At 52.2% G+C, this 26,920-nt stretch overlaps 6 protein-coding genes across 6 annotated transcripts in view; 3 read left to right on the forward strand and 3 right to left on the reverse strand.

Moving 5' to 3' along the window:
* Positions 1 to 1,271: 1,271 nt before the first annotated feature.
* Positions 1,272 to 1,772, reverse strand: STEHIDRAFT_114357 (uncharacterized protein; the record flags this gene model as incomplete). The annotated part of the gene is made up of 2 exons (XM_007308509.1): positions 1,272 to 1,449; positions 1,528 to 1,772. 2 exons carry the CDS (start codon positions 1,770 to 1,772, stop codon positions 1,272 to 1,274), a joined length of 423 nt encoding a protein of 140 aa, XP_007308571.1.
* Positions 1,773 to 2,037: 265 nt separating this feature from the next.
* STEHIDRAFT_114358 (Pkinase-domain-containing protein) lies at positions 2,038 to 3,898 on the forward strand (the record flags this gene model as incomplete). The annotated part of the gene is made up of 3 exons (XM_007308510.1): positions 2,038 to 2,817; positions 2,874 to 3,114; positions 3,168 to 3,898. 3 exons carry the CDS (start codon positions 2,038 to 2,040, stop codon positions 3,896 to 3,898), a joined length of 1,752 nt encoding a protein of 583 aa, XP_007308572.1.
* A 6,795-nt stretch (positions 3,899 to 10,693) lies between these two features.
* STEHIDRAFT_124564 (uncharacterized protein) lies at positions 10,694 to 14,309 on the forward strand. The gene is made up of 5 exons (XM_007308511.1): positions 10,694 to 13,171; positions 13,260 to 13,465; positions 13,575 to 13,708; positions 13,814 to 13,912; positions 14,092 to 14,309. Exon 1 carries the CDS (start codon positions 11,989 to 11,991, stop codon positions 12,556 to 12,558), a length of 570 nt encoding a protein of 189 aa, XP_007308573.1. The 5' UTR covers positions 10,694 to 11,988; the 3' UTR covers positions 12,559 to 13,171; positions 13,260 to 13,465; positions 13,575 to 13,708; positions 13,814 to 13,912; positions 14,092 to 14,309.
* Positions 14,310 to 20,202: 5,893 nt separating this feature from the next.
* Positions 20,203 to 20,475, reverse strand: STEHIDRAFT_124565 (uncharacterized protein; the record flags this gene model as incomplete). Its single annotated transcript, XM_007308512.1, has 1 exon — positions 20,203 to 20,475. A coding segment is annotated over one exon (273 nt), but the record flags the coding sequence as incomplete, so codon positions are not given.
* Positions 20,476 to 21,528: 1,053 nt separating this feature from the next.
* On the forward strand, positions 21,529 to 24,297 carry STEHIDRAFT_171363 (uncharacterized protein; the record flags this gene model as incomplete). Its single annotated transcript, XM_007308513.1, has 6 exons — positions 21,529 to 21,948; positions 22,023 to 22,381; positions 22,470 to 22,757; positions 22,839 to 23,683; positions 23,770 to 24,086; positions 24,173 to 24,297. The coding sequence occupies 5 exons, from the start codon at positions 21,529 to 21,531 to the stop codon at positions 24,084 to 24,086; spliced, it is 2,229 nt and encodes a 742-aa protein (XP_007308575.1). The 3' UTR covers positions 24,173 to 24,297.
* A 559-nt stretch (positions 24,298 to 24,856) lies between these two features.
* The window catches only part of STEHIDRAFT_102953 (uncharacterized protein), a gene marked incomplete at its 5' end in the record, with an annotated part of 9,754 nt that continues 7,690 nt past the window's right edge, over positions 24,857 to 26,920 (reverse strand). The window contains 6 exons of the mRNA XM_007308514.1: positions 24,857 to 25,070; positions 25,188 to 25,451; positions 25,540 to 25,633; positions 25,712 to 25,792; positions 25,890 to 25,984; positions 26,051 to 26,121. Coding sequence (XP_007308576.1) covers positions 24,951 to 25,070; positions 25,188 to 25,451; positions 25,540 to 25,633; positions 25,712 to 25,792; positions 25,890 to 25,984; positions 26,051 to 26,121 — 725 coding nt within the window. The 3' untranslated portion in view covers positions 24,857 to 24,950. The remainder of the gene's footprint in view (positions 25,071 to 25,187; positions 25,452 to 25,539; positions 25,634 to 25,711; positions 25,793 to 25,889; positions 25,985 to 26,050; positions 26,122 to 26,920) is intronic.

Consider the following 26,920-nt stretch of genomic DNA (forward strand, 5'->3'; position numbering starts at 1 on the left):
TTGAACTCCGTTCCACGTTCAACAGCTCACTTCATCCTGTACTTTTAGGGACCACCCTTCTACCCAGGAAGAGGACACAATATGGTATATCTTTCACGAAACGAGTATATGACCAGTTTTCCAGGTGACTCCAGATCTACGTTTTCTTTTAATATTTATTCTCTTCCTCTGCTTCAGGTCAGCAGAGCGCCGATCCCTGATTTCTGGCTGCGTGGAAGAATGAGACCAGCCTTTGCATTCGGAATAGGCTACGATAAAGGTGATATCCATTCTGCTGATGTAGACTCCAATCGACTCTCGTTTTTGCGAGCGCAGGAAAGAGGATCCTAACGTGTGAAGTACTAGACATCACTGACTGCACTTCCCGGTCGTCTTGTACAGGCATGGATGCTCACTCTGCGTCACCGCGCCCGTCGTAGTCTTCATTGGAGCTCCGTTCTACTCTTCGACTGTGCTCACTCATTTCTGGAAGCGACTCCCTGTTGTTTGAGTCGGCTCCGTGTCGGCTTACTGACATTGGAGCAATTGTATGCTCTGGCGATCCTCTGATCTTCCATGATCCGCAGACACCGCTTTAACAGTTCGATCACAGGCATTTGTCTGAATCGCAGGTTTCGATTCGCAATCAACGCTAGTAGAAGCTACTCGGTCAGACTGACCTGGGCAATCTGACTTTTATTCCATTCTTCGTCTTCATCGCAGTATCCTCATTCGGAGGACTTGTTTTGTTGCGCAGCTTCGGGGTGCTGTGGCGTACAGATTCTGCAGGATACTGCTCAGTCTGTCGGTCTCGGGCTGGCACGGAGCGGGTCCGCGCAGCAAATTGTGGGTCCAGTAAAAAGAATTGACAAGTTTGGTTTAGGTCCGGGACAGTCCTTATCTTCCCCGCTTTGACTCGCTTTGAAGCCAAGTGCTCGCCGATATCGGCGACAATGCGGTGGCGCATAGTCTTCCGAGGAGGTCTCTGCAATTCCCGGGAGGCACCTATGATACTTTTCACAGCATCCGACTATGCATGTCCTTTTCTTGGAGGATCACCTATACAACGGAAACACTCGTGGCTGTGCGATGATTAATCTGACAGACGTGCGCAGGCCTGCGCGCCTGAATTTTGTGTGGCACCACGACCGTGCGTTTCATCGGTCCGGACCGGGTGGCCGGCGGGGCTCTACAGACGCTCTCGGAAGGTCGGAGAGAAGTTCCCATGCATTCCTAACACCACCACGATTCCGTTGAAAAACCTCGCTGCCACCTGTCTTTCTTTATTCCTTCTATCTATTTCTTGTACCATTCGTCTCATAGACTCCCCGTCTCTCTCCATCCCCCAAGTCCGCTGGTCGTGTCCTCAAGATGTTGCTCTCGCCGCCGCTGTCCAGGCATGAGTTCGCTACCCCTTCCTCCTCACCGCCACTCCCACCGACGGCGGCGCCACCTCGCTCGAATCTGAGCCTATCGACCAGTCCGTCTTATGCGTCGTTTTCAGATTTATACGCTGAGCACTCACCGACACAAGAGTCATCCACGGACCTTGCACCAGCGGCCTCAAGTACGAAAACTGCCAACGTCTTCGCATCTTCCCTCTCCGTGGCGACGCCGCCAGGCTCGAAGACGAATGCATTCTTCTCATCTTCCTTCTCGCCATTGCCGACGCCTCCTATTAGCTCTCGCCCGGCGCACGGCGAGAATCCAAAGCCGCCCCGTTCGCGAACCGATGACTTCTTTTCCTCTCGGTCGGTCTCCTTACCATCGCCCTTACCCTCTCCCCCTCGCATCCTAGAGCCTTCAGATACACTGCAATCGAACAGTTTTACACCATCATCTGTTCGTACCCGCACTGTCGACTTCTTCTCCACCTCTCGCAGTGAAGGCCCGTCGCCACCTCCGAGCCTGCGCTCTGCATCCTCAGTTTCGTCCTTCACCCATTCTACCACCTCCCACACCTCTCCTGCGTCACTCACCACGTCACTCGATAACGACCCGGAGACCACTCCGAGTCTTCCTCCATTGGCTCGATTCTTTCCATCGCGATATGCATCTATGAAAGACGATGACGACATAGCACCCTCTTCCCTTAGTCACTCTCCTAAGCGGCGTGGATTCGTAGACATCGATGAAGGCAGCATCAGCGCGCAGTCACACTCTGCGCCTGCATCGCCTGCGAGAGGTAGCGCTCTTGATCCAGCTTTCGAGCCGACCGCCACGGAATCCGCCATAAGGAAATCCCCTCTCCCTCCACTCTCGCGCTTATTCCCCTCGCGCTACGCCTCTATCGCGGACCGGGACTTGTCTGATTCCCCTCCCTCGTCATCTTCGCCCTCACGCCGAGACTTCGTGGACATTGAGGATCCGGCGTCATTCGTTGCTTCGCCCATCGACGGCCGCTCCGAGTTCCATAGCGCTCAGCCATCGGAAGGTCATTCGGTCGAGTCACCTGCAAGACCCACGTCCCGACTCCCTCCGCTATCACGACTCTTTCCCTCCCGCTATAGCTCCATTGCGTCCCGAGATGAAGACTCGTTCGTCGGCCACTCGTCTTCGCAGACCAACGTTCCTCGGGAGAACCATGTATCATCGCCGCCGGAGTCATATCGGAGTGGGAGCATTTTGAGTGGGGACGAAAGTGGGGCAGGGTATCAGCTGTTGCAGGCTGTGGGGGAGGGTGCGTTTAGTTCCGTATGGAAGGGGAGGCGTGTGAGTGGCGGGGAAGGGAATGAGAATGGGGAGTTGGTGGCTGTGAAGATGATAGCAAAGCAGGCCAATAATATGAGTGCGGACCGTACCCGTGCGAGCTTTGTGCGAGAGGCGGATATCCTCCAAGTACGTCCTGTCCGATTCTTCTTTGAAATCTGACCTCAACGGTCAACTGTTCATAGCGTCTCGCACATGTGCCACATCCCTCATTACCGGTCCTTCACGCCGCCTTCTCGCTGAACACGCACCATGTCATTGTTCTGGAGTACATGGCTGGTGGCGAACTCTTCGACGTCGTGAACTCGGACGAACAGCACTCTAGATTGACAGGGGGGATTTTACAAAGGATATGGACTGAGCTTGTCAGCGCTGTGGCCTGGATGCATTCTCACTGTGTCGTCCATCGTGACATCAAGCTCGAGAGTGAGTATATACTTTCGCGTCTCCCCCCATATCCACTAACAACTTCACCATAGACATTCTCTTTACCGCGAATCCTCTCCTCGAAGATATACCCTCTTCTTCAATACCCGGCCCTCTTATCAAGCTCACCGACTTTGGTCTCGCACGCGTCATCGACCCCGCCGATCCATGGCTCACTACCCGTTGCGGCTCCGAATCCTACGCCGCTCCCGAACTCCTCACCGCAGGCTCACACGGCTCAGCTCTGAAGCTCGAAGACGAGGAACCTGTTCCCTTCGGTTTTAACCCTACCGAAGAGGGCGCCGTGAAACCTTCGACTCCAACCATCGACGCGAACGCCATTGAACCGATCACGCCGAGAAGGGCCGGGACGTACGACGGTAGGGAGACGGATGCCTGGGCTCTGGGCGTTGTCTTGTTTGCGGTCGTGACTAGAAAGCTGCCTTTCGATCCTGACTCTGTTGAGGCAGTCGTGGCTTCTCGAGGTGGAACTAAGGGGAGTCTGAGGAGAAAGGAGGCACGGAAGGCATGGATGATGAGGATTGTCAGGGGCGAGTATGAGTGGCCTGACGATTCGGAACTAGTCGGTACTTCGGCATCCAGTACGCAAGGTGTAGAGGATGAAAATGAGGGAGACGAAGAACCGAAAGGGACAGAGTTGGCGATGTTGGAGGGTGTGAGGGACGTGGTTAGGAGGTTGTTGGTTTCGGACCCGACCAAGAGGGCGAGGATGGCCGAGTTGGCGGATGAGGAGGTTTCGTGGGGTGGCGCTGTGAGCTCGTAAGGGTTAGGGGCCACACTGGCGGAGGGATGTCCTGATCGGGGTTGTGGCTCCGTCGACGGTCCTTGCGCCGTGAAGGTCAGCGATTCCTCACAGGCCGATCGTTTCGTCTTCGTTTCAAGTCGATTTCGAGTTTCTAGCTTTGATCCTCACTCACTCTGATCCTAGAGATTCCCTTGGGCCCAAATCTGGTTTCAGTAAAGCCTCGCTTCCCATCTCGGTACCGTGCGTCTGCACTCCGTTCTCGTTTCATCCTGTCGTTGTTGTTTATCATTTTGACCGTCTCGCGACTTTTCAAAAATCCCATGAATCCCACTAACGTCGCATTCACGTCTAGTTCGTACATAGATTTTTTTTTTCCATTTGGCCTGTGGCTGCATCGTCTCCATCCCTCTCTGGGTGCCTGTCGTTCTTTACTTTCTCTGGTTCTATTATTTACTCGCTCTCAAGCTGATCTCCATCCATCAACTATACACACATCTATCTATGATATCTCGGCTCTGTCGTCATTCACCTTTTCATTCCAATTCCATTCCTCAACTTCACACATCCCCAATAACTTGCATCTATTCCACTTTTATTCCCTTTCGACTATCCCACACACACATCGTCTATTCGCCCTGCGCTCTTCCTTCCCCCGTTCACGGCCCTCTTCCTTGCCTTGCCATTTTTCAATCCATATGTCCATGTCCAAATTCGCAAGCCCTCTCATCCGTCATGTTGTCCTTCATTCCACTGTTATACCATACTGACTCATCTGTACCTTATACCTTGTCTATTTTCGAATGTCCCCGTCTTCTCCGCTACCGCCGTCTACAAGTCTACAGTCTATAGTGACGGGCGATCTCTCTGCAACAGTGTGCATCATCGCCTACCTACTTACCTACCAACATGTGCGTCCGTTGCCCTGTTCGTTTGTTTGTTCGTTTGTTCGTTTGTTTGTTGTTCGAATGAGAGTGAGAGTGAGAATCGGTTGGGTTTATTTCTGTTCCCGTTCTGTCCTGCGTAGCGTAGCATCACATCACACGTACATACGATATCCGTGATTTGGTTGATTTGGCTATGTTTCCAGAGTGTTGTTTGCGTACGTATATACATACATACAGATATATATATATACAGATAATGACAACTGGTTTGCGTTCCCCCACTATCCTGGCGTCGAGATAAATTTCTGGAGCTTCCGTTCGGAGATCAGGCAAGCAAGTACCCGCATGAGTTTCTCCGATGCCGACAGTACGAAGCGGGATCATATGTAGTGCGAAATGGTGTGGAATGATGAGGGTACACGGCTCGACGTTCGGGCATGAATATAGCGTATGGGAATGCCAGGCGGTGAGCTGTGCATCTTGTCATGGATCCGGAGGTAGAAGACTACTCCACGTCCCACGGCCGCCGACCTCGATGCGGAACGACTTGGCGTTGGGGAAGAACGGGACAGAAGCCGGGACGACTCTCTCTCCGGAAGGATACTGGATGAAAACGGACTGGACATCGGAGAGCTCCCATGTCCTGAACAGTCGCCGAACACCCGATTCTACAGAGTCCCATGGCGTCCATTTGAGCGAGACTGAGGGAATGTCGGGAAGAGAGTGCGGGACTGCGTCGTGCTGGGAGGTAGCGCGCCAGGCTCGGACGTGGAGGCTTGTAGTGTCTTCATGGCTGCCCGTGTTGCGTATGGATATGGCGTGGACTTGTGAGATATGAGGAGCGAGGACACCTCGGAAGAGGCGACATGCGCTACTCTCGCCTGGTATGTCGGGGATGTACCAAGAGTAGAACTTTGTGAGGAGTTCTACAGCGACGGACGCAGAGGGAGGGAAGCTCAACGAATTGAAAATGGTAGTGCAGGCTGTGGCCCTGTCGATGACGTTGATGAAGACTAGATAGTCGAGGATGATACTTTGCGGCGCAGGCATACGATCCGGAGGTATGTCCTCAGGTCCTATGCAGTTATTGAGAGTGAGCTTCTGTATTTTGGGAATATGTAATAGAATGTCGAATAGATGCGGTAGCTTCGACTTGTTATGTGGGTTGTCGTAGTAATATGGGCGAATCAGAGTGAATTCGACGAGATTCTTAAGCAGCGAAAAACATCGTGGAAGAGGAAAGCTTGTGAGCGAAAAACGTCGGAGGGGTGCGCCGCCTAATAGTAAGTGGTCCGAAAGGAGCCACATATGCCCGGATATCGGTAAACCGTCCTCGTCCATGCGGTCTTCTTCGCCTTCTGACTCATCTGAATCTTCCGTATCCTCCATGGATGTGTCGTCGGCTATCAGCTCGAGCTCGCTCATGAGGGGAGCTGGCTTGCAAAGGTCCATATTTGCTAGCCCACTAAGTAGGTGGGCCGATCCCGAAAGGACGAGTTTCTTCACTCTGGACAAGTGAAGCCTTATCACTTCCATGATGACCGCGATAGTATCACGATCCACGATTGCTGATATCACCAGGGGTGAGTTGCGAGAGCGGATGAGCATCAAGATGCCCCATTTGATGCCTAGCTCGAATGTGATACGGTCGGCCCAGAGAACCTTATCGTCCACAGCGACATCTCGCCAGTAGCGACAGACGTAGGTGACCTGTCAAAATCGTTGAGTATACACAAACATGATGTTATGAGGTGGAATCGAATACCTTTGCCCAATATATATAACGATAATCTGTAAGTCGGCGTGGATTCAGCACCAGCCAGATATCTGAAGCATTGCGCGAGGACTTCATGAGGCAAGCGGTTGATGGAAGCGAATCTGTTCGCCTGAACAGCCCTCGAGTCTCCCGTGTGATCGGGAGAGACGGATTCCACCATGCTTTTGGACGAACAGTCTGCGTCAAAAATCGAGTCGATCAAGCTCGAAGGCCTTTGCTAGAGGACTGCACGGTCGGAAGAAATGCGTAAGTGCTTGAGTAGCTGTGCACGTTATCTTTTTGGACGGACCTACGCGTACATACCTCGACCAGACGGAGAACAAGCGGTGAACTTTGAGTCAAAAATTAGCTCGATGCCATCGGCGTGATTTCCAACTCCGCTCCTTGTTCACGAAGTCACACCTCGCCACAGCAGCAGTGTGGCGTCACGCTCAGGTGTGGATAAATTCTTAGGACGACCTTCGGAAATGAAGGAAAAAGATCTCATATACCGGGAATCGACAGAGTTATGTATTGTTGAGACGAAAAGGAGACAGACTGAAAGATATGAGAGTCGTGACGGTGTGGCGCATCTATTGTAACAAGCGGACGTAAGGAATCGTGAACCGAGCTGAGGATGGGAACAAAACGAGAAACAGGTATGTAGGGTAGGGTGGATATGATGGGGTAGTGGTGAGGTGATGGGAATGGGGCTGGTAGGAAGTGGTTGTGGTCGACAGTGGCTACTCGGGAAGTGGATATGTTTGGGATATGTTATGTGTGGTTGATGGATGAAGAAAGGAGAAATGGTGATTGCTGTCCGTACCGCACAAGAAACGAGAAATGAGAGACGGAGAGCCTGAGACATTCATATATCGCTCTATAGCGTGGTGCCGCGTCGTAAAGTGCATAAAAACCAGGAACGAAAAAGGGAACGAAGAGACGAATGGAAAATGCCCAGAAACCGACATAGAAGTACACAGTCAAATCATGTTGAGATGAACCAAGACAGGCGCGAGGCGGAGAGATATGATAGAGACACAGGAGATATCGCATAACAAACAAGAGGAAGGGAATAAACAACATGAGATGGAGTCGTAGTCGTATGCGTGTATGATGGTGCGTACAAATGCTATATCGTGTCTCAGATGCGGATATGAATATATGTGTGTCCGTACAAATTGAAGGCGCCATTAATGCAGCCAATGAAGGGGGAAAATGAATAAAGAAACAGAAACATTTTCGAACGCGATAGCAATGTTCGTCCACCGCGATGATCAATCTCAAGCGACCAATGGTGTAAAAGGCGGCGTCGTCCTCGGGCTCACCCTACTCAACCCATTCCCCGTTGCACCACCCGATGATGCCGCAACCACCGCACCAACAGGTGTCGCCGACCCACTCCTCATCATCGCAACCGCCACCATCCCCGCAATATCATCCTCACTACTCACCATCGGCATCCCCGTCATCGCCACCGCCGCCATCCGGGGCGTGATCGTCCCCGTACTCGAAGGAGTCTGCGTCCTCGGAGAACCCATCATGGCCGAGGGTGGTGTGCCTGTCATCGCGGAAGGAGACTGCCATCCCGGACTAGCGCCGAGTCCGGCAGGAACATGGCTGCCGAGCCTTGGAGACGAGGAAGAGAGCAGTTCTTCGACGCTTGAGGCGGAGTGTGAGCGTTGGATTGGGTCTGGAACGGAGAGGGAAGAGTCGGGGCCGGTATAGAAACAATAACTGCAAAACGAATGAGACGATGAGTATTATTCAACCAGAATGTCGAGAGAAGGGCAGATAGAATAGAAAAAGGAGGAAACACTCACCGACTCAACAACTCCGAGTAATCGCTCAAATGATTAGCAGGCGAATTCCTCCCTTCCTCCTCAGTAGCACCCCTCAAACTCCCAGCCCTCTTCCCCGACGCCTCAAACCCAGTCACCCCCAACCCCACACCCACATCTCCATTCTCAGCAGCACCATAGAACCTCTGCTTCTGCCTCGGAGTTCTCGCCATCTCCCTCTCCCAACTCTCATCTCCCTTGATGCTATCCGTCAAACTCCCATCACTATCCTCGCCCAACAGCCTATCCTGCATCTCCCCAATAACAACCGTCGCCACCGACTCCATCGACCTCGCCGGATCGAACGAATCCTCAACCGGCGGACTAACGCTCCTCTCGCTCTCCTCCGTAGAGTCCTCCTCCGTACTACTGCTCGGGCTCGTCACCGACGGGGTACTGTCCTCGCTCGCACCGTCGACCGTCTGCGGGAGATCACGGTCCTGGCCGAGAGGAAGGGCCTGTCGAGGATGAGAACGCTTGAGCGCAGCGTCCCATTGTCCCGATGCGAATCCTCTCGCGGGTCCTGGTGACCTTGCTGGTGAGCCTCTCGGACCACCGCTCAATCCAGGAGACGCAGTATCCGAATTACTCGGCGGGAACGAATTGAACCGTCCATATCCTCCTGGCGGAGTCGGTGGTGTCGTGTTGTTGTTCGTAGAAGTAGCGGGTGGCGATCCCGGTGGCGTTCTCTTCACCACACTAGATCCGTAATTGCCGCTCGAACCAAATCCAAGATCGAAATACCCTCCTCTCTGATGCAACCTCCCCGATCCTCTTCCCGATCCACCAGTGCTAAACGGAGAGTCGTCGACGCGCACGACATCCTCTCCTCCCTTGCCCTCCTCGTACTCACCACCAAACCGCACATCATGATACGCACTCGGCCTAAACTCCTCATCATCAACCGCGTCTCTCGGGCTCCCTAGGACCTTCCTCTGTCCTCGTCCCTGTCCTTGCGCTTGTCCATAAATGGACTGACTGGAAGCACCGTTGAGCGACTGCGTGTGCTGATGCCTCCCCATCCCCATCCCCGTCCCTATCCCCAACGACCCAAAATTCTGCATTCCCTTCCCCCTCATCGCAGGCGGCGGCGACGTCCGTCTCTCAACGAGCGAAGACCGCTTATGATGCCCAATAGCAGGGAAGGGAATCGTCGATGGTGGAGTACTCACGGGACTCATCGGATTGGGAGAGAGACTGGGAGAGGTCGAAGAGGGGTAGGTGTTCGTCCTCGAGTGGCCTGGGTTTTTATATCCCTGCCCCTGTCCATGTGCCTGTCCAAGAGGCGACGAAACCCTCGCAATCGGCGGCGTAAGCATACCTCCGCCTCCGAGACTTGCAAAGTTGCCGGTGAGGTGCTGCGAGAACGTAGACGGAGAGCCGGTAGAATACGACCGCGACATGCCTGCCAACGACGCTGGCGAATGTGTGCGCGCCGGGCCAGGCGAATGCACACCCGGCGAACCCGGACCCGAACCTGAAGGCGACGGAGCCCTCCAAGGCCTCCTCAACGATTCCGCAAAATCATACCGCGCACTGAACGACAATTCCTCGCTCTTAAAACTCGGTGGTTTCTCCCTCTCCCTCTCCGCCGCTCTTCCTAATCCTGCATTCCCCGCTCCTACTCCCGTTCCTGTTCCAGTTCCAAGCCCGTTCCGAACAGATGATGGCGAAGGCGATCTCGAACGTGAAGGCGACCGTGATCCCGTGTACGACGAGAGCATACCCCCCACCGTCGTCGTGAAGGAGGGCACGGAGGGTGAGGGTGAGCTCGCATTGAGAGTGAGCGTGACGGTAGGCCCTTCGCCCCTTTTCGCGACACCCTCCAATTTCGTCTTCAGATCCTCGATCTCCTCCGTCGAGCTTCCCGTGCTGAAACCTCCACCTGCACCGGGCCTCTTTCTCTCTTTCTTCTTCTGGCCTTGCGGTAGGGTCGTCACAGCGGCAATAGAGGGCACAGAGGCGTCGTCGAGGGATGGGATGGCAGAGGAAGCAGTAGGAACGGTGGGGACGGCGGCGATAGGGACAGGTCTAGGAACCCTCTCCCTCGTAATCCGGACCTGATAATTCCTCCCCTGATTATTATCCCATATCTCCCTCCCACCCACCGTATACCTCACCGCCAAATAAACCACCTTCTCCGCCACCTTGCCCGTCTCCCTTCCCTGTCCTCCCTGTCCTCCCGCACCCGTCCCACCCGCCCCACCCGCACCCGTCCCACCCGTCGTACCAGAAGAAGAAGAAACCGGCAACCCAGCCAACACATCCCCCAACCTAACCACAAACCCAAACCGATCATACGCCCCCCTCCCCACCGAATCCTGATACCGCGCACTAACCTCGCTCGTCGTCTGCCACCCATCCATCGTGAACCGCACAGCGACCCATTTCTCGAACGCTAAGTTCCGGACGCGGATGAGACCGTGGAGGGTGCTGGTGGAGGGATCGAGGTCTAGGGATTCTATGGTTATGTCTGGGCCGGTTCCGGTTCCGGTTCCACTCCCACTCCCTGCTGCAGCACCATCGACGGGAGGGGCGAGGGGGATGTCGACTTTGCGGAGGACTAGACGCGTCTCTTCCCGCTCCCTCCCTGCCCCTGTACCACCTCGCCTGCCTCGCTCCCCCCCACCCCCGAACACCATCCAAGGCCACTCCCCCTCCGTCCCACTCGCACTCGTATCGCCATCCCCATCCCCATCGGCCGTAGGACTTCCATCCCGAGATACGGCCAAAGGTTTCTGAGCGGCGAGGAAGTGCTTGACTTGTTCGAGTTGGGTGGGGAAATGCACTGAGAGGCGGGAGCTTCGAGTTGAGGCGGTGGGAGTGGGGGGTTCGCTTGCGCTTAGTGCTGATGCTGAGGAGAATGTGGAGGAGGTGGGATCGAGTAGGGAGGAAGGGGTGGAGAGACTGGAGGGAAGACCTTCCGTGTTCGTGCTCAATAGCGCAGATTCGGATCCGGGCAGTTGAAGCGAGGATGGGAGGCCCGTGATGACATGTAACGAACCCCTCGTGTTCGTGTTCGTGTTCGAAGAAGAGGAGGAACGTCGGGATTTGAGCGAACTTTTCACGAGTTCGCCGGATTTCTTGCGGATGTAGGATGTGGGAGTCGTTGGGGTGCCGGGGGTCGAGTATGAGTACGAGCTTGAGTGCGAGTATGAGTGCGAGTGAGAGTGAGAGTAGGAGTGCGAATGTGAATGTGTATGTGAATGGGTCACGGAAGGGGAAGGTGACGAGGGAGCGTTGGCCCCACGGAATTCAACCGCGTTCGCGAACTGTCCGTGCCCGTGTCCTGGTGCGGAATGATGATGCCCATGTCCATGTCCGTGTATCCCAGGCGTGGACCCCGCATGGGACGTACTAAACGTCGCGGAAGACGCAGACGCAGGTGTGCTGGGCAGAGTGGGAAACGCGACCTTTCCTTGTTCTCGCGCGCCAGTCTGCTCTCGCTCTCCACCTCGCCCCTCGTCCCCCCGGCCCTCATTCCCATTCCCATTCCCATTCTCAATCTCACTAGGCTCGGAAGGCGTCCGCTCCTTAAAACTCAATCTCAACCCAAGCCCTTTACCCGCCGACCTTCCTATCCCCGTCGTCGAGGGCACAGGCGAGGGCGATGCGTGTTCTCGCTGTATGGGGTGCTGGGTGTCCTTTGCTCGCCCCGTTGGGCTATTCGGTGTAGTGTTATTGCTCGCGGCAGGGGTGGGTTTAGGCGTATGTGTGGGCGTAGGCGTAGGCGTCTCCGTCTCCTCCCCGTCCGACGCTCCCACTTCCAACTCCCCACCCCGAAACTCCCCACCCCGCCCCCGGCCAGACGCAGCCCTCGCCCTCGTCATCTCATTCCCCGACCCCGATCCTGACCCGGACTCCGACGTAGAATCAGACGAAGAGTCGACCCCGATCTCGAAGTGCGTTTTCGGGTTCGGGTTTTGGTTCGGATTCGGGTTTGGGTTCGACGTTGACGTTGACGTTAACGGAGGATTGGAGGTGGTAGACGTGGTAGAGGAAGGGAAGGTGGTAGACGTGGGCGGAAACGTAGGCCCCGGGAGCGAGGGTTCGGAAGAGAACGCAGAAGAGGTGGGTGGAGTGGGGGGTACGATCGTGATTGTCGTGTTCGTGTTCGTGTTTGTGTTTGTCGACGCACCCAAACCCATCGACGGAGAAGATGAGCCCGAGTGCGAAGGCGTCCCCATAGGTCCTTGATTGCCACTACCATTCCCGTTCCCATTCCCTTTGCCGTTCCCGCTAGCATCGCTGTTACCACCGCCCCCGCCCCCGCCCCCACCCCCGCCCCCACCACCCCCACCGCTCATCGACCCCCTCCTCGACAACGACCCACCCCCACCCCCACCCCCATTACTCCCATTCGAATACGTCCTTCCATGTGTCCGTCTCGGTATGAGCGGGAGTGCTGCTGTTGATGAGTTCGAGTTCGTGTTCGTGTTCGTATTTAACGAGTACGGGTTCGAGTGGGGATTGGGATTGGAGTTGGAGTTGGAGGTGGAGGTGGAGTGATACGAAGAAGATGATCGAGAGGAGGGCGGGGAGGGTCTCTTTGGGTTTGGATTCGTGTTCGTGGAGGTGGAGGTGGAGGTGGAGGTGTTGGGGAAGTGCAATGTGGATGTCATGTTTTCGCCGTGGATGTAGGAGACTCGGAGACTCGGAAGTGCGACTCTTGACGCTCGAGAACGTAGTAGTAGACCGTAGAAACTATACCGAACTGAGCCGGACTAGATAGAGTGGACACAAACACCGATGCGCTCGAACAAAGATCTGCGACGTCGACGCGGAGGAGGACTTATTACTGTACTGACAACTGTAAACATACGTCAGCGTCAGCGTCAGCACAATCAATTATTCAATATTCAATGCTCCAGAAGCGGAGTTGGATGACTTGGACGCACCGACAAGTTTCACACTTCACACTTCACACTGCTAATTGCGGGACGCCCAAGATTCTATACACGGAAGATTGATGATATGCCAAGCCAAGCCGGAATTAAAAACGAAGACGCAGACACAGACGAAGACGAAGACGGAGGAGGTTTCGGGGGATGAGCGCTCCGGAAGGATAGGAGAGTTTAACGCTGTGTGGTCTGGGTTGTGTAGCCTATGCAGTAAGGAGCAAATGAGGGAATGAGGGAAAAGGAGGCGAACGTGCACGTCAGCGAGATTCAGGAGGACTGTAACACTGCATGATTAAGTTGTGCAGGACTTACAAGTGAGGAGGAAAGACGAAGTAGATAGATAAGGGGAGGACGGGGATGTGGATGTGGTGGAGGTGAACCAAGAGGACGTCGCACGTCCGAGGGTAGCGAGTGTTCGCGAGGAATAGAGTTCTAGTACTCCAATACTAAAAGAGGTATAAAATCGGATCAGCGGGTTTGCTCGAATGTTCACGAACATTCTTTAGGGAAAGAGGAAGACTGGATGAGGCGCGGTGAGGATCTCGACATACCAGACCGAGTGGTTCTTCTCTTCTTCTCTCTTCTCAACGTGGAGAATCAGGAAAACGCTCGTCGACGATGGGGGTGTGAGAGTAAGAGAGTTCACAGATCTGAAAAACGTTCAGAGGAGAAGGATACGTCAGCGGGCCGATGCGTGGGGCGTGAATGGGCGCGCAACGTCGGTGAACGAGGTCCAACAATACAAATGATTGGAGGCAAAAATGGAAAAGGAAATATCGAATGATGTCCCTCAGCAGAAAAGATATGGAATGATGGCCCATGGACTTACCTGGTCAGGAGAAAGACGCCGGGGCGACTGGTCGCGCGGGCGGGATTATGGCCTGGAGGTTGTGGAGCTCTGCGTACGTGCGTGCGAGCAATATGGCGCCAAGTGTGGAAGGTGGAAGGAAACGGTGGGCGGTCGAGACTCTCGTCGGCGTCGTACGGCGTTCTGTAGGAAAGAGTTGTTTGGGAATTGATGGATAGATATATAACGTTCCCCTCCTGCTGATACGCTGAATCCAAGCTGAATGGTAGGTATATATAATAGTGATATAAGTAATATGGGGAAGAAAAGGAGGGGTCGCGAGCCCCGCGGGGCTGGGTGGGGTATTGCGTGCGGGGAGCTTCCTGTCAACAACCTCTCACTCTCTTTCGCGGGTCCGGCTTCGAATTCTCCCAGGCACCCCGCCGCTCTTCCTCCGATCGATATCCCACAAATACTTATTGGCAATTTGAAGAGCGAACAGTCGAACAACTTCACGGTTTTCTTCCTCACAATCACATCCACAGCTCGCTCGCCAGTTGTACTTACGTGACAGGAAGTGTCAAGAGCCGAACCTCTTCGAACTTGCATCAGCCTCGAGCTCAGGAGTCGCGTCTCTTTCAGAACTCTCAGCGCAAGATCTGGATCGCCACCGGCCAGCATTCCATATACTGTGCCGGACTAGGATCCTGGACAGATGGGCTTTCTCGCTCGTTTATTCAATATCCTGTCTATTAATTGCAAACCAAATGGCACATATGGGTAGTCCGGCATATATTTAGTACCCTTACAACTATTTGGAGAGTCTGATGTGCTAAATCATCACCAACAAATATTTTGCGACGACGACTGGGGAAAGTGGCAAAACAGGGAAGCTGGACGCGCGCCGAAAGCGCCCGGCTATTGCCGAATGAGTGGCGAAAAAAAGGTCAAAAGGCGCCACACCCCCTTGACCACTGATTTCGTACACATAACCGTTAGAAGACCAGCAACAAAAAGTACCTATAGTGTTTTACCATGTATCATGCTATCGGCATAAATATTTGTGGAGAGCTGCACGACCTGTTGCACTCGAAATTCATTCGGGTATTTGAGAGGTGCAAAATCGGCCACTTCTATGAAATTGTGCTCTCTGGAAGCCAAACAGTCTGGTAAAAATAAGCAGGTCTCGGCAACAGAAGTATTCGATTAGGTCTCCAAGACTATAAACTTTTTGTATGAGCAAGACGACAGATGCTAGAGCTAGAGCCTCACGAAGTGGGAGCTTCTTGTGGCCCGTTAGCCAGAGGATCCCCTCAACAAAAGATGTCGCACGCAAAAGTAAGCAAACATTGTCTGCCAGAGTGGCTCGGAATCACTTATGTAATGTCCGTATTCATGCCCCACATATACTTTTACGAACATATAGGCTGGCATTAAAGGCTGGTCGAGGCGTCCATGTCGGTCGAGCTCTCTACATGTGGCAAAATTGCCACACAAACCCCATCTCCGATGACATTTCACCATGTTCTACAAAATACTCACAAGAATCACACAAAGTGTTTTCGCATATCGCACGAGATGGAATAGACCTACAGTTTATGTAGAAAGCCAAAGGTATGAATATGCCTCCTTAAAATTCCAGAAAAGTTTGTCCAGCTTCTATGTCCGTCCAGCTTCCTAGTCCGCCACAGTACGGCAGGCGCTCTCCGGCCCCTCGGTCCTCGTGCGCCTCACGTCACGTCTAATTCCAGTTTTGACTGGAATGATTTTCCCCATTTTGATGCGAAGACGCGGTCATGTGTTCGTGCCACTACGTCTGGCAAGAACGAACGACGTCATTCTCTGCTTCTCTCAGCGCGTTGCCGCTGCTCGAGGCATGAGGTGTTTGGATTCGAGAGCATCGATGTCCGTGGATGAGATGGATGCTGCGCAGACCCCAGGCTCTGCTGAGCGAACGAGCGAGGTTCTGCGACGTCGTCACCGTCGTCATTAGAATCATGTACATAGGTACCTTCTCGGTCCCATGCGCGTCCGCACGAGCGCTCACTGGCATATGTACTGTACGACGCCTGGAAGACTCTCTGCGAAGTACTGTAAATCTTACGATTCCTGATCTTCGTCATTTTGTCAACCGATAATCGACAGTGTGCGAGAAATCGCTCCCATACCCCACTGCATTCAACATCGTTCTCATTAAACTGTACACAACTACATAGTACCTTCCTCCTCCTCCCACTGATTACTTCACGGTATATACAAACTCCATGTAACTAATTACCTCTCCCCGCACTCTTCAAATTTCCAAGTCCCGTACGGTGCATTACGCGTACAAAGGCTGGCAGTACTAGACCGATTAGGGGAGGAACAAAGTGTTGAGCATCCGAGGTAAGGTTAAGGTGTGACTGTACGTTGGCTTCTCCACCGATGTTGGACTCTAAGTGAAATGGGAATAGAATATGAGATGGAAGAAGGGAACGCGGACCGATAAGTGATAAACGATGGAAATGAGAGATATAGAAACGGGGGAACATATGAAGGGAAGACTCAAGACAAAATAGGCAACCAGTACAGAGACGCCAGCCAGAGGGTCCATGCACCAGGCTTCAGCGCTGTCAGTGCTGTTTAGCCCATTTTCTGTCACATCTTTCTTCGCCGGAAGAGGAACAGACCGGTAGGACAGAGTGAAGTTCTGACGACACTAAAACGTCGATAGTATAACAGCGCTCGCAGCTGCGTACCCATTGTGAAACCGTAAAGTTGAGCGAGAAAAATAAGTACCATGTTACAAGCTGTTGAGTTGTGCGAACAGTTCGGATCCGGCGAGGGAGTCACCGAGAGTGCGGTGAGGGGTAAATACGTTCTCCAAGGTTCAAACCGCGAGTTCTCCCAAAGCCGACTCAGACTACAGTGGCGGACACTCGAACACGGCTAGTTTTCAAGAGGTTGTGGGAAATGTAGAGCGTCGATTCGTGCTTAGGTTTGAATATGATGAGTCTCGTCAGGACTGCCAGTGAGAAGATGTACTACAAGACAGCGAACATGATCCAGAGGGGATACTGGACATAATCACTGGATGGTCACCTTCCTTTGACACTGGTACGTCTGAGCCCAAGTGCTCACGCAAGTGCCAAAGATTAAGCCGTGCAGTCCGTCCGTCGTCACTAGCATTCCTGAAGAGCTAAGATATGAGAAAAGACTCAGAGCACCGGGATGGGGAAGTTCGACTAGATATCGACCAAGCCGAGATTATAGGCGGGTCAGGAATTCGATGACAGGATGGCTCTCTTGACTCTCAATGAGAATTGTGGTCTTGGTGAGCTTCGGAATTCGAAGTGGGGTGACGATATGAACGTCTACAGTGCTCGCAAAGCACCGCTGCTGCCACCACACCCCATTCAAACCGCATTAGCCCAAGTTAGAGCTGACATCGGAGAAACGAGACAGAATATCAAGCCACTCCGAGTCTCAACGGCCTCCTCGGCATAATGGACGAGATAAAAGAGCTTTTCAGACCAGTACAAGTCATAATCAAGTGATAGAACCGACGTCTTATATGTCCCGAATATCTGGGAGTGAGAAAAGAGATCGTGCTGGGGCGAGTGGGACGGCGAGCGGAGCGGGTGGTTGAGGAGAATTTGGACGGGAACGAGCGTTTAGCTGAGATCGACGTCAGAGCCGTCACAAGTAGTGGGACAGCGAGAACAGACAATCGTAGATACGAAGTTGTACTCATTTCGCGCAACAGTCAAATCATGTCGCAAACTGAAGCGTGGCAGACGAAAGCAAGAGGAGAACCACAGGACACGATCCGGGAGAGAAAGGAGAAAGCCGGATAAGGAAAACACGCGGCGCGCTAGCTGGGCCCGGCAAAGAGCGAGAATATGACGTCATAGTTTAATACACTTCGCCCTCCAACCAAAAACGTGGCCATCTTTCTTGAAGAAATATGCACGGAAAGATATTAGCTGCATATTGCACCAGGGAATGTCTTGCCCGTTAAGCTTTCCGTTGAAAGGGCTTAGATTGCGGGAGCTACATCTTTTTCTAGTCGGAGGGTCATCATTCCTGTGACCTGTCCCTCATTCAGTCCCCGTCCGAACGACTGCCTACATCGTGGCGACGCGTCCTCCTACCTTCTCCGGCCCTGTGTCATACATATATATACTCGCCTATTCAGCCAGCACCATCCGCGCTCAGGTTCATGCCTTTTCTCCACAGCAGTGAGTCACGCCACTCTCTCTTTTCTTTTGTTATCTTTGTTTGATGCAGGCGGGATACAGTACACATGATGGTTCTCCTTGGACATAAGGCAATCGGACCTCACCAAAACTCACCAAACTTGATCAGACTTCATTAGATGGAACTACGGCTGGGAAGATTCCAGGAGACCACATTGGATGGATGCCACGCTGGCCAGGCTTCGGACAACCTGTCCTGTACAGATTGCATACGACCCTGGGAGATCCCGGGTAGTCTCGTCGACGTCGTCCCTAGTGAGAGCTCACGAGAGATCATTAAGACTCACTTATTTTATGTAACTCTCATTAGGTGTTTTTTTAACAGCGGAGAGGCCCTTCAGGTGATATAAAAGTCACGGTGACTAGAGCGAGTATGGTCCACCAGGATGCAGGAAGACTAGGTAAGGCCATATCTGACGGAGTCAAACGAGGTGTGAAGAGGTCCAACAAGGTGTGGGGAGGTCCAGCGAGGTGTGAAGAGGTCCGAAGAGGTTGCCCGAGGTTGTCGCCGGTTCGCGTCCTGAGTAGACAAACCACCGACAATCTTGGGCAACCTCGTCGCATTTCATCAGACCTCGTCGAACCTTATGGGATCTCACCAGACTGGGTTGAACCTCGTTGGACTTCATCAGACTGCGTCAAACTCCGTCAGGCCTTGAACAAGCTGAGTGGATTCATGAAGCACGTAAGGGCTGTACTCTACACGCGGGTCACTCACTATCGGCGTCTCCGAAAATGAAAGGATGATACTGTTCAGACGCTTGTCGCTACGAACGGAGAACGAACTCAGTTTTTGGGCAGTTGGAATCAGACTGTAAGCGATACTGTGACCGTATGTCGATGGGGCCGAGTAAGTATTGGCACCGCTACAGTATTTTCGGACACTTTCCTCTGTCCCTGTTTGGACCGAAAACGTATCCGAAGGCTAAGGCAGCTTCACGCTGAGGATCGATGATAGGACCTTACAGAAGCACGAACGGCTTAACTCAGTCCTCATCTCACCATTTCCCGTTGTGACTCGGAGATAGCTACCCCGCTTCTTTGTGATATACAGTGACTGTGAAATCGGCACACTGGCATGCACACTGGATAACGTATGCTGGATAGCTAATCGTGTGCTATCCAAGTCCTATCGCTCCCGCTCTATCAGTTCAGAGATCAAGTTGAGATCATGATTGTGACGGCGTTAGACACAGATCCTGAACCGGGATACTGATCAAGTGCACCTGTGGAAAGACGAGCACGAACGTTCCCAGAAACAGTGTCACCTGCAGGATAGGCGCAGGAGCTTCTGCACGCTTTTCGCGCGAGGGACGGGAGAAGGAGGTTTGGAACAAGTTTGGAGAGGTCCACGTAAGTAGTTTAGGAGACGATCCTCTCTCTCTCTACAGAATGAGGCGGCACATTCTTATGAAACCATTCTTCCCATTCACTCGGGCTGAACCTCGAGGACCTGTTGTCACATTAAAGACCCACCGTACGACCCTAGTAATGTGACTGTTCGAATAGCCGCGTTCGAGTACGGTGGTACTTAATGGCTAACCGCCGCACGCTTCCATCGTAATGAGTTCGGCCTTGTCAACACTCCGAGCGTCAGAATATACTTACCCAAGGCCAAGACGGGGTAATGGTCTCACAATTCTCAGACAGCGGGACGACCGAGACCGGCTGTGGCCACATCGACCATCATTTGTCAATATTTGATGTTATTTGTACTTGTTTGAATCAAAGGCCTTCGGCATTAAGTACTCCGCTTGAGCTCTGCCGCTACATTTCTGTTCTTAACAACTTCGACCGACCTCAAAATCGGTCCATGCTCCTTAGCCTCTTCCTAGGCTCGGACACTGGCAGCCCCTTCTCCCAGCGCTACATACTTACCGCACTCAACTCTTTAGAATGTTCCAAAAGTGTTTCTTCAACTTAGTAAAGTTGTTTCTGAAGATATTGAGTATACTGTACTTTTTCGACCAAAGGTTCGTCGCGCGTTCTCCGCGTTGATGAACCGAACAAAATACTGTGTGACCTCACGCATAACGCAGGGTGAGCGAACAGTGACCTCGGCAGGCGCTTGCGCAAAATAATCATTTTCGCAAGCGCCTACGTTGTTTTCTGAACCATTTACGGGTCCCGTCACGCTCACGCACGGCTTCTGAACCGTGACCCGGGCGAAACTGATGGGTGACGTAAATTCTTGATGAACCTTTGGTCGAAAAAGTACAGTACGTGTACAACTCTTTTGGATGTACTAAGGCAAACTTTCAAAACTGTCAAAGATGAGTCCATGTATTTTCTGTAGGGAAGCGGTATTGAAAAGGGCCCAGGTTGGCTCTGGAGGATGCTAAAGGCTATTGAACCACTCGAGCTTGCTATGAGCCTGATTTTTTAGCGCCACATATCATCTTTCGGAAAGGGGTTTGGATTCCGCCGCCGTGTTATGGAGGGAACGAGATCGTTGCATCGTTGTTGACAACGAGAACAACCAAGTTAGAGTGAGTATGTTGCTGTGTTCGTACGTATTCTCTTGATACTATTATAGCTGAGAAACGCCAGCGCGTATACTAACTCAGGCGCCGTTCTGTTACGAACATGTCGTATATGATTCCACAGCTATACACAAAACTACACACGGCACTATGACTCCGGTTGTAAGGCGTATCTTACTATGTGTTATGGAAGTCCCCCAGACTCGTTACGAGAGGCGTCAAGCTGCCCTATTTTTGAGAAATTTCACCTCATGCCAGGTCATGTTGACCTTTGCGCTTCATGCATGCACACTGTACGCGTCCTGAGTATTGACATTCACTGACAGACCCTCGTCGAGGATAGCCGGCGAGTCTCATGCTCTGATATGTGCGGGTCTTGGGAGGACACAAATACATCGTAGGTGTGATAAGACGTGTCAGTACATATAAAAGACTGCACTTGCACTTTGCATATCACCCGGCAACGAACCTTCTTGCCTCCCACTTGCTACTCTCTCCATCTACTTCTACTCATGTCGCAATCTGCAGCTGTGACGTCCGAAGAATGTGCATGCGACACACCAGACCATGCTCGTAGATATCCGACTCCGTGAGCCGTTCGCTTTCCCTCTCTTGTTGTGTACCCCGTGCTCACTCAAGTTCTCTGTGTATAGTTCATTTCCCGTTTTGCCTCGGTCCCATATGTGAGGTCCTTTCCACATCTTGTGTATCAACACTTACATAATTATAATCTACCCAGCCCCCAATTCTTCGCAAACATGTTCGCTCTCATCATCGGAGTTCATGTGTACCAGAACCCGAGCACCATCATGCAACCGTTGCCTGGCGCTTGCGCAGACGTCAAGTCCATGAAGGCGTTTTTGCTCAGCAGGAACGTTCAAGAAGGGCGCATTAGGATGCTTCGCAACAAGGAAGCCACCAACGCTAGGATCATCCAAGAGCTGGACAGCCTTGCGAGCAGCGAGGACATCAAGAGTAACAGCCCTATCCTCATTTATTTTGCAGGGCACGGAACAAGGGCCTTCGCAAGGGGTGGCTCGTCCAAGATAGAAATGCTTTGTCCATACGACTTCATTCCAGCGGAGAATGAAGGACGGAAAGATACAGTCTACGGGATCCTCGACATCACGCTCGCCGAACACTTGAACAAGATTTCTTTAGCGAAAGGCAATAATGTCGTTCGTGGTTTCACTTTCATCTACTGGTGTACGCGGTTCTGAAGTACCTTATATCTTATCCATTTTCCCATAAGACTGTCGTCCTAGATTGCTGTCATTCTGGATCAGGAACACGCAAGGTCAGAGACTCCGCCACGACGGTTCGCGGTGTCATGCTCCCTGAGTCTACGCAGGCGGATATCCTTGGGACCGGTACTCGCGGAAGCGGCCTGCCCAAGTCAGACGCCGATCGGGAATATACGAAATCAGCCAAGGATAGACTTCTCGGGTCATTCTCACATGTCCTACTGGCGGCTTGTAGTGCACAACAGTCCAGCAGTGAGGCTCTTGTAGGCGGGAAGTTCACAACCGCTTTGCTCAAAGTCCTTCAAGGGTCGGGGACGGACCAGCTGACGTACAGGAGGCTAATAGAGAACCTTGAAAGCATCCCCGAGTGAGCTCTCAATCTGTAGTTTGGTGCATATTGGTGATGATCAGATATTGATACGTATTCGAATCTCCTTGTTCTTTGATACGTCTAGACAATACCCTCAGTGCGAAGGCTTCAATAGGGACAGACATATCTTCACCACCCATACCCCCATCCCCGAGCACAACTTCTACAAGGTCACGCTCTCCCCGAGAACATACCAGTTCACGTTCGACAGAAGTTCCAGCGTACGATCCAGGGATGCATACGAAATCTATGACCGCTCTGTCCTCATCAAGGGTACCCCGCCGCTTTGCACGGTCACTGTGGACCACATTATCGACTCTACCGCCGTGATCATCGTAGAACATACCGACATTAGCGAACGAACAAATGCGTTGTACGCATTTCCTGTCAAAAATGAGTGAGCATATTAATCGGTATTATTGATTTCTCCTTCTAAGATATCTGCTTTTCACAGACTCGATTCGGCCGAGTCATCGAGAAAAGGCTATGCCTTGACTCGAACCACAACCTATCAACTACCTGCTGGAGAAGCATACGGAATAGTTGTGGGTTCCAAATTCAACGTCCACACGCGCTGCGACATAAAGTCGGGAGTGATCGGAAGCTTCATTGCTCAATCCGTGACAAACCGTACCGCCGTCCTCGTGCAGACAAGGTCTCCCGCCGATACCAAAGACCCCGCATCGGTAGCATGGGGAATACAGACACAACTAGGCCCAGGAAAGGAGTTCCATTTGGGCATTCCGGAAGAGCTCTCGTACATCGCTAGGATCGTGGAGGGAAAGCTCCTCGGAAAGTACAAAAACATTCCCGTCAAAATCCATACACCTCCCGGAGACGACACGAAGCTAACATTGGTGAAGCGCCATGGCAACACAATCGCCTTCGAGCATCACGAAGGTGTGGCCCGAGAAAACGGACATACGCATCTTTATAAACAAGTTCGCTGCGGGCTCGAGAAGCTCACTCCGGCACTCCGTGCCAATGCTAACTCAGATCCCGCCATCATTGCTATATCCGGTGCCGCTGACTTCTTTATGTACCTCCATCGCAGCCCTCCGTTAAATCCTTTCTTCGAGGAGGGTAAGGAGAAGGTCATCTTGGAGTGCTACGAGCTACTGGACGATGGGATCGACCTCATACCAGAAGACCCTCCGAAAAACCTCATCAGTAATCGTAAGCTGGAGTTGGAAGATAGGCAAGGGGATCCCCAACCATATGGCTTCAGGATTGTCAATAAGTCCAATACCTCTCTCTACGCGGCTCTGTTCTATTTTGACATGAGCAGCCTTAGCATCAGTGAGTCAGCTAAGTCAACTGCTTATTGATAGAAAATATATATCACGACTTCAACATATCGTATCACTGACTACCTTCCTCTACAGCATGCTACCATCAGCCAGGTGCTGCCAGAGATGGCCATGCCGACTACACGGTGCCGGCTCAAGATTCACTTACGATCGGTTATGGACAAGGTGGTGGTGGACTTCCGCGACAATACCGCGTACGGCAAGGTCAAAGCGTGGACGTCGGCTTTCTGAAGCTCTTTGTTTCTTCGCAGTGGGTAGACTACTCGGGCATTGCACAAGGGTCACCCTTGGTAGGTGCCAAGCGCCAAGATTTGGTGCACGAGCGCAAGTCCTCTCCGTGGGATGCACTTCTTGTGCCGCTGGTACAGCGGACGAACAACGGAGGAACGTAAAGGTATGGACATCCAGAGTTCGTCTTTATTCATATTTCTAACTCGTTGGTTTTGGTTTTGGAATACCGTGTCTCCCTGATAAATAGAAATGACCGAATCGTGTCCGCGCCAGTATCTTCGTTGACGAAGTTTCAATTTAACTGTGGAAGACAGAAGTGAAGAAGTATCCTGATGATGTACTACTAGTGATTGGGAACCTAGCACAAATGTGACCGTCGTTTTTGAGTCGAACAAAACAGTCTGAGGAAATGAAATGTCGACCTTCAAGAGTGACGATCCTACTCCGTCTTGTTGACAAATCCGCACTTCTGGATGGCAAGAAGCTCTAGTCATTCTTTTCATTCGAACAGTCATCGAAGGAGGCGATACATATCGAACTCATCGGCCCTCTAGATAGCTGCCATCTGGCACGGTAGCTAAAAGTCGTGGAATTCACACATGCTGGAAGGCACAATCGTATGCCCGCGCTCCCGCTTTCGCTTTGAGACTTGTGGTGACCATCGTGACGACGTTCAGAAGAGGCCAAGCATTGTATTGGTGCTTTCGTATGAAATCAAGAGCCTGGAGCAATAGGTCGATCGGAATGCATCTAGTATGAGATCTGAACGGCCAGTCGGGGAAGGTTCAGGGAGTTGTTGAGCGCATTCCGACAATATCGCATTAGGTTAGCGCGCCAGGAAGATGGAGTCTAGCATGCCGGATAGCGCTCCTTGTTCATGTCGTATGAACGGAAGCGCTTCGGTTCCAAACGTACGCTCTGTGGCCGATTAGCTACACCATGCGTTACCATACATACAAAACCTCGCATTCATATCGATATCGAAGAAACCAAACGGACCATAGCCGCTCCGTGAGCGATCCGAATCACCGCATCTCCCGCACCCTGATCCATACGACCCCCACTACGAGCACCGCGAAGCCGGCGATGAAGGCGAAGAGCACGAGAACATCCCTATAGTAATTGTTCGTTCCGAACCCGAAGAGCTATTGGACCGCCACCATCACGCACCGCCCAACAGAAATCAGTCAACCAGAAGTATCGACCCGACATCCCTCAGGCCTCCAACTCCCGAAATGAAAGTGATAGTAATAATCACTCACCAGCTCCATAATCACCTCTGCGCTCACATCCACAGGCACCCCCTCCAATACATCCTGGATCATCAACCCGCCGCCCACCTCATTCACGCTCAACGCCTCCAAGGCATAGTTCAGCGGACAGAGCCACTGCAACCAGCGCAAGACGGGAGGTATGGAGGAAAGGTGGACGAAGAAGCCGGAGTAGGTCATTTGATAGAGTGCGGAGAGTGCAGAGATAAGGATGGCGAGGCCGCCGTTGCGGAGGAGGGTGGCGAGGAGGAAGTTCTGGGGCGGGTGTGGGTGAGGAGTTGAAGGTGGTCAGTGAAAAGGGAGAATGAGAGGGAGAAAGTAGTGAGTGAGTGGGGAAGCTTACGAGGAGCGTCATCGCCAGCGTATACAGCACAAGTATGAACAGGAACTTGAAGAAATTAGCCGCATGTGGCGCGAGACCCGCCATCCAATACGTTCTGTACGCACACTCCATCAGCATTTTTTTCTCCAGGGAGCCCACATAAAAAAATGATGCAAGTTGCAAAGAAACCCACATAGTCGATACCAAAATGGTTGGGATGATTCGAAGCGGGATGACATCGAAGACGAAGCGAGAGAAGAGCCATGCGGTTGGGCTAGCAGCGTATTATGTGCCACAATAAATGTGTGTTTTTGGTTCGGACTGAGGGTTTAGTTTGGGTGGACTGAAAGAGGTGAAGGAGAAAGACAGACCTGTAATAACCACTCGACCGCTCGCGCAGGAACAGTGGTCGGATTTCGACGACATTGTATAACGCGCTGAGGGACGAGAAGGCTATCAATGCACCCTGCAAGATGTAACAAGTATGATCAACCATGATTTGGTAGAATTGCAGGCGGTGAAGAACACGCACCAAGAAAAACAAACACCCAACTCGGGACTGGAAACCAGCTATCGTCAGCCCTGTGTCGAAGTACAGGCCGCCTGACGCGTCGATGATCTTCGTTAGCCCCACGACATCACACAATGATAAGTGTTAGAACCTGTAGGGTAGAACACACCTCAGACACCGATAGACGAGTGAATGGATTGAAGTTACCTGTAGGGTAGAACACACTACAGGAAGAATAAGTACAGTAGACAGTAAAGTAGATAGATGTTGCTTACCCTCAGACACCGATAGACGAGTGAATGAGGGAAAGCGAGAGGCGCGTCCAACGCGCACAAAAGACCTGCCGGGAATTACCGAAACTGCGTTGTACGTTCGAACTCCGAACTCCAACACTCCTCCTCAACGCAAGCGGAAAGTCCTCCTGAGATCGTAAGTAGTAACTAAAGTAAGAGTAGAGAATCACAAGAGAATAAGATGAAATGAAACAAAACATAATAGAAAGAAAAACAGTTCCCATGAAACAACAGACTAGTAGATATGAAAACTCCTCCTCATCCTCAACCCAATCCGAGATATCCTCGCAGTCGACAGAATGTCCTTGTGTCCAAAGGCTTGGTAAAAATGTCTGCAGGATTCTCTGATGATGAAACTCGGCTCAATACAATTCTCCCCTCACCTACATGATCTCTGAGAACATGATACCCAACTTCGATGTGCTTCGCTCGTGCATGGAATGCTTGGTCCTGTGAGAGAGTGATAGCCGAATTATTATCGCATAGAAGAGGTGTCGGATTTTGCTGTGGGATATCCAGACCCTCGAGTAGGTATCTCAACCAGACACATTCTCGGGATGCTTCATGGGCTGCAATATATTCGGCATAACAGGATGAA

The sequence above is a fragment of the Stereum hirsutum genome (assembly GCF_000264905.1).
Source record: "Stereum hirsutum FP-91666 SS1 unplaced genomic scaffold STEHIscaffold_15, whole genome shotgun sequence".
Classification (NCBI taxonomy): Eukaryota; Fungi; Basidiomycota; class Agaricomycetes; order Russulales; family Stereaceae; genus Stereum; species Stereum hirsutum.

Bases quoted from the DNA above. Each gene is read 5' to 3' on its own strand.
- STEHIDRAFT_124564 (XM_007308511.1), top strand. From the start codon at position 11,989: ATGGGGTGCTGGGTGTCCTTTGCTCGCCCCGTTGGGCTATTCGGTGTA.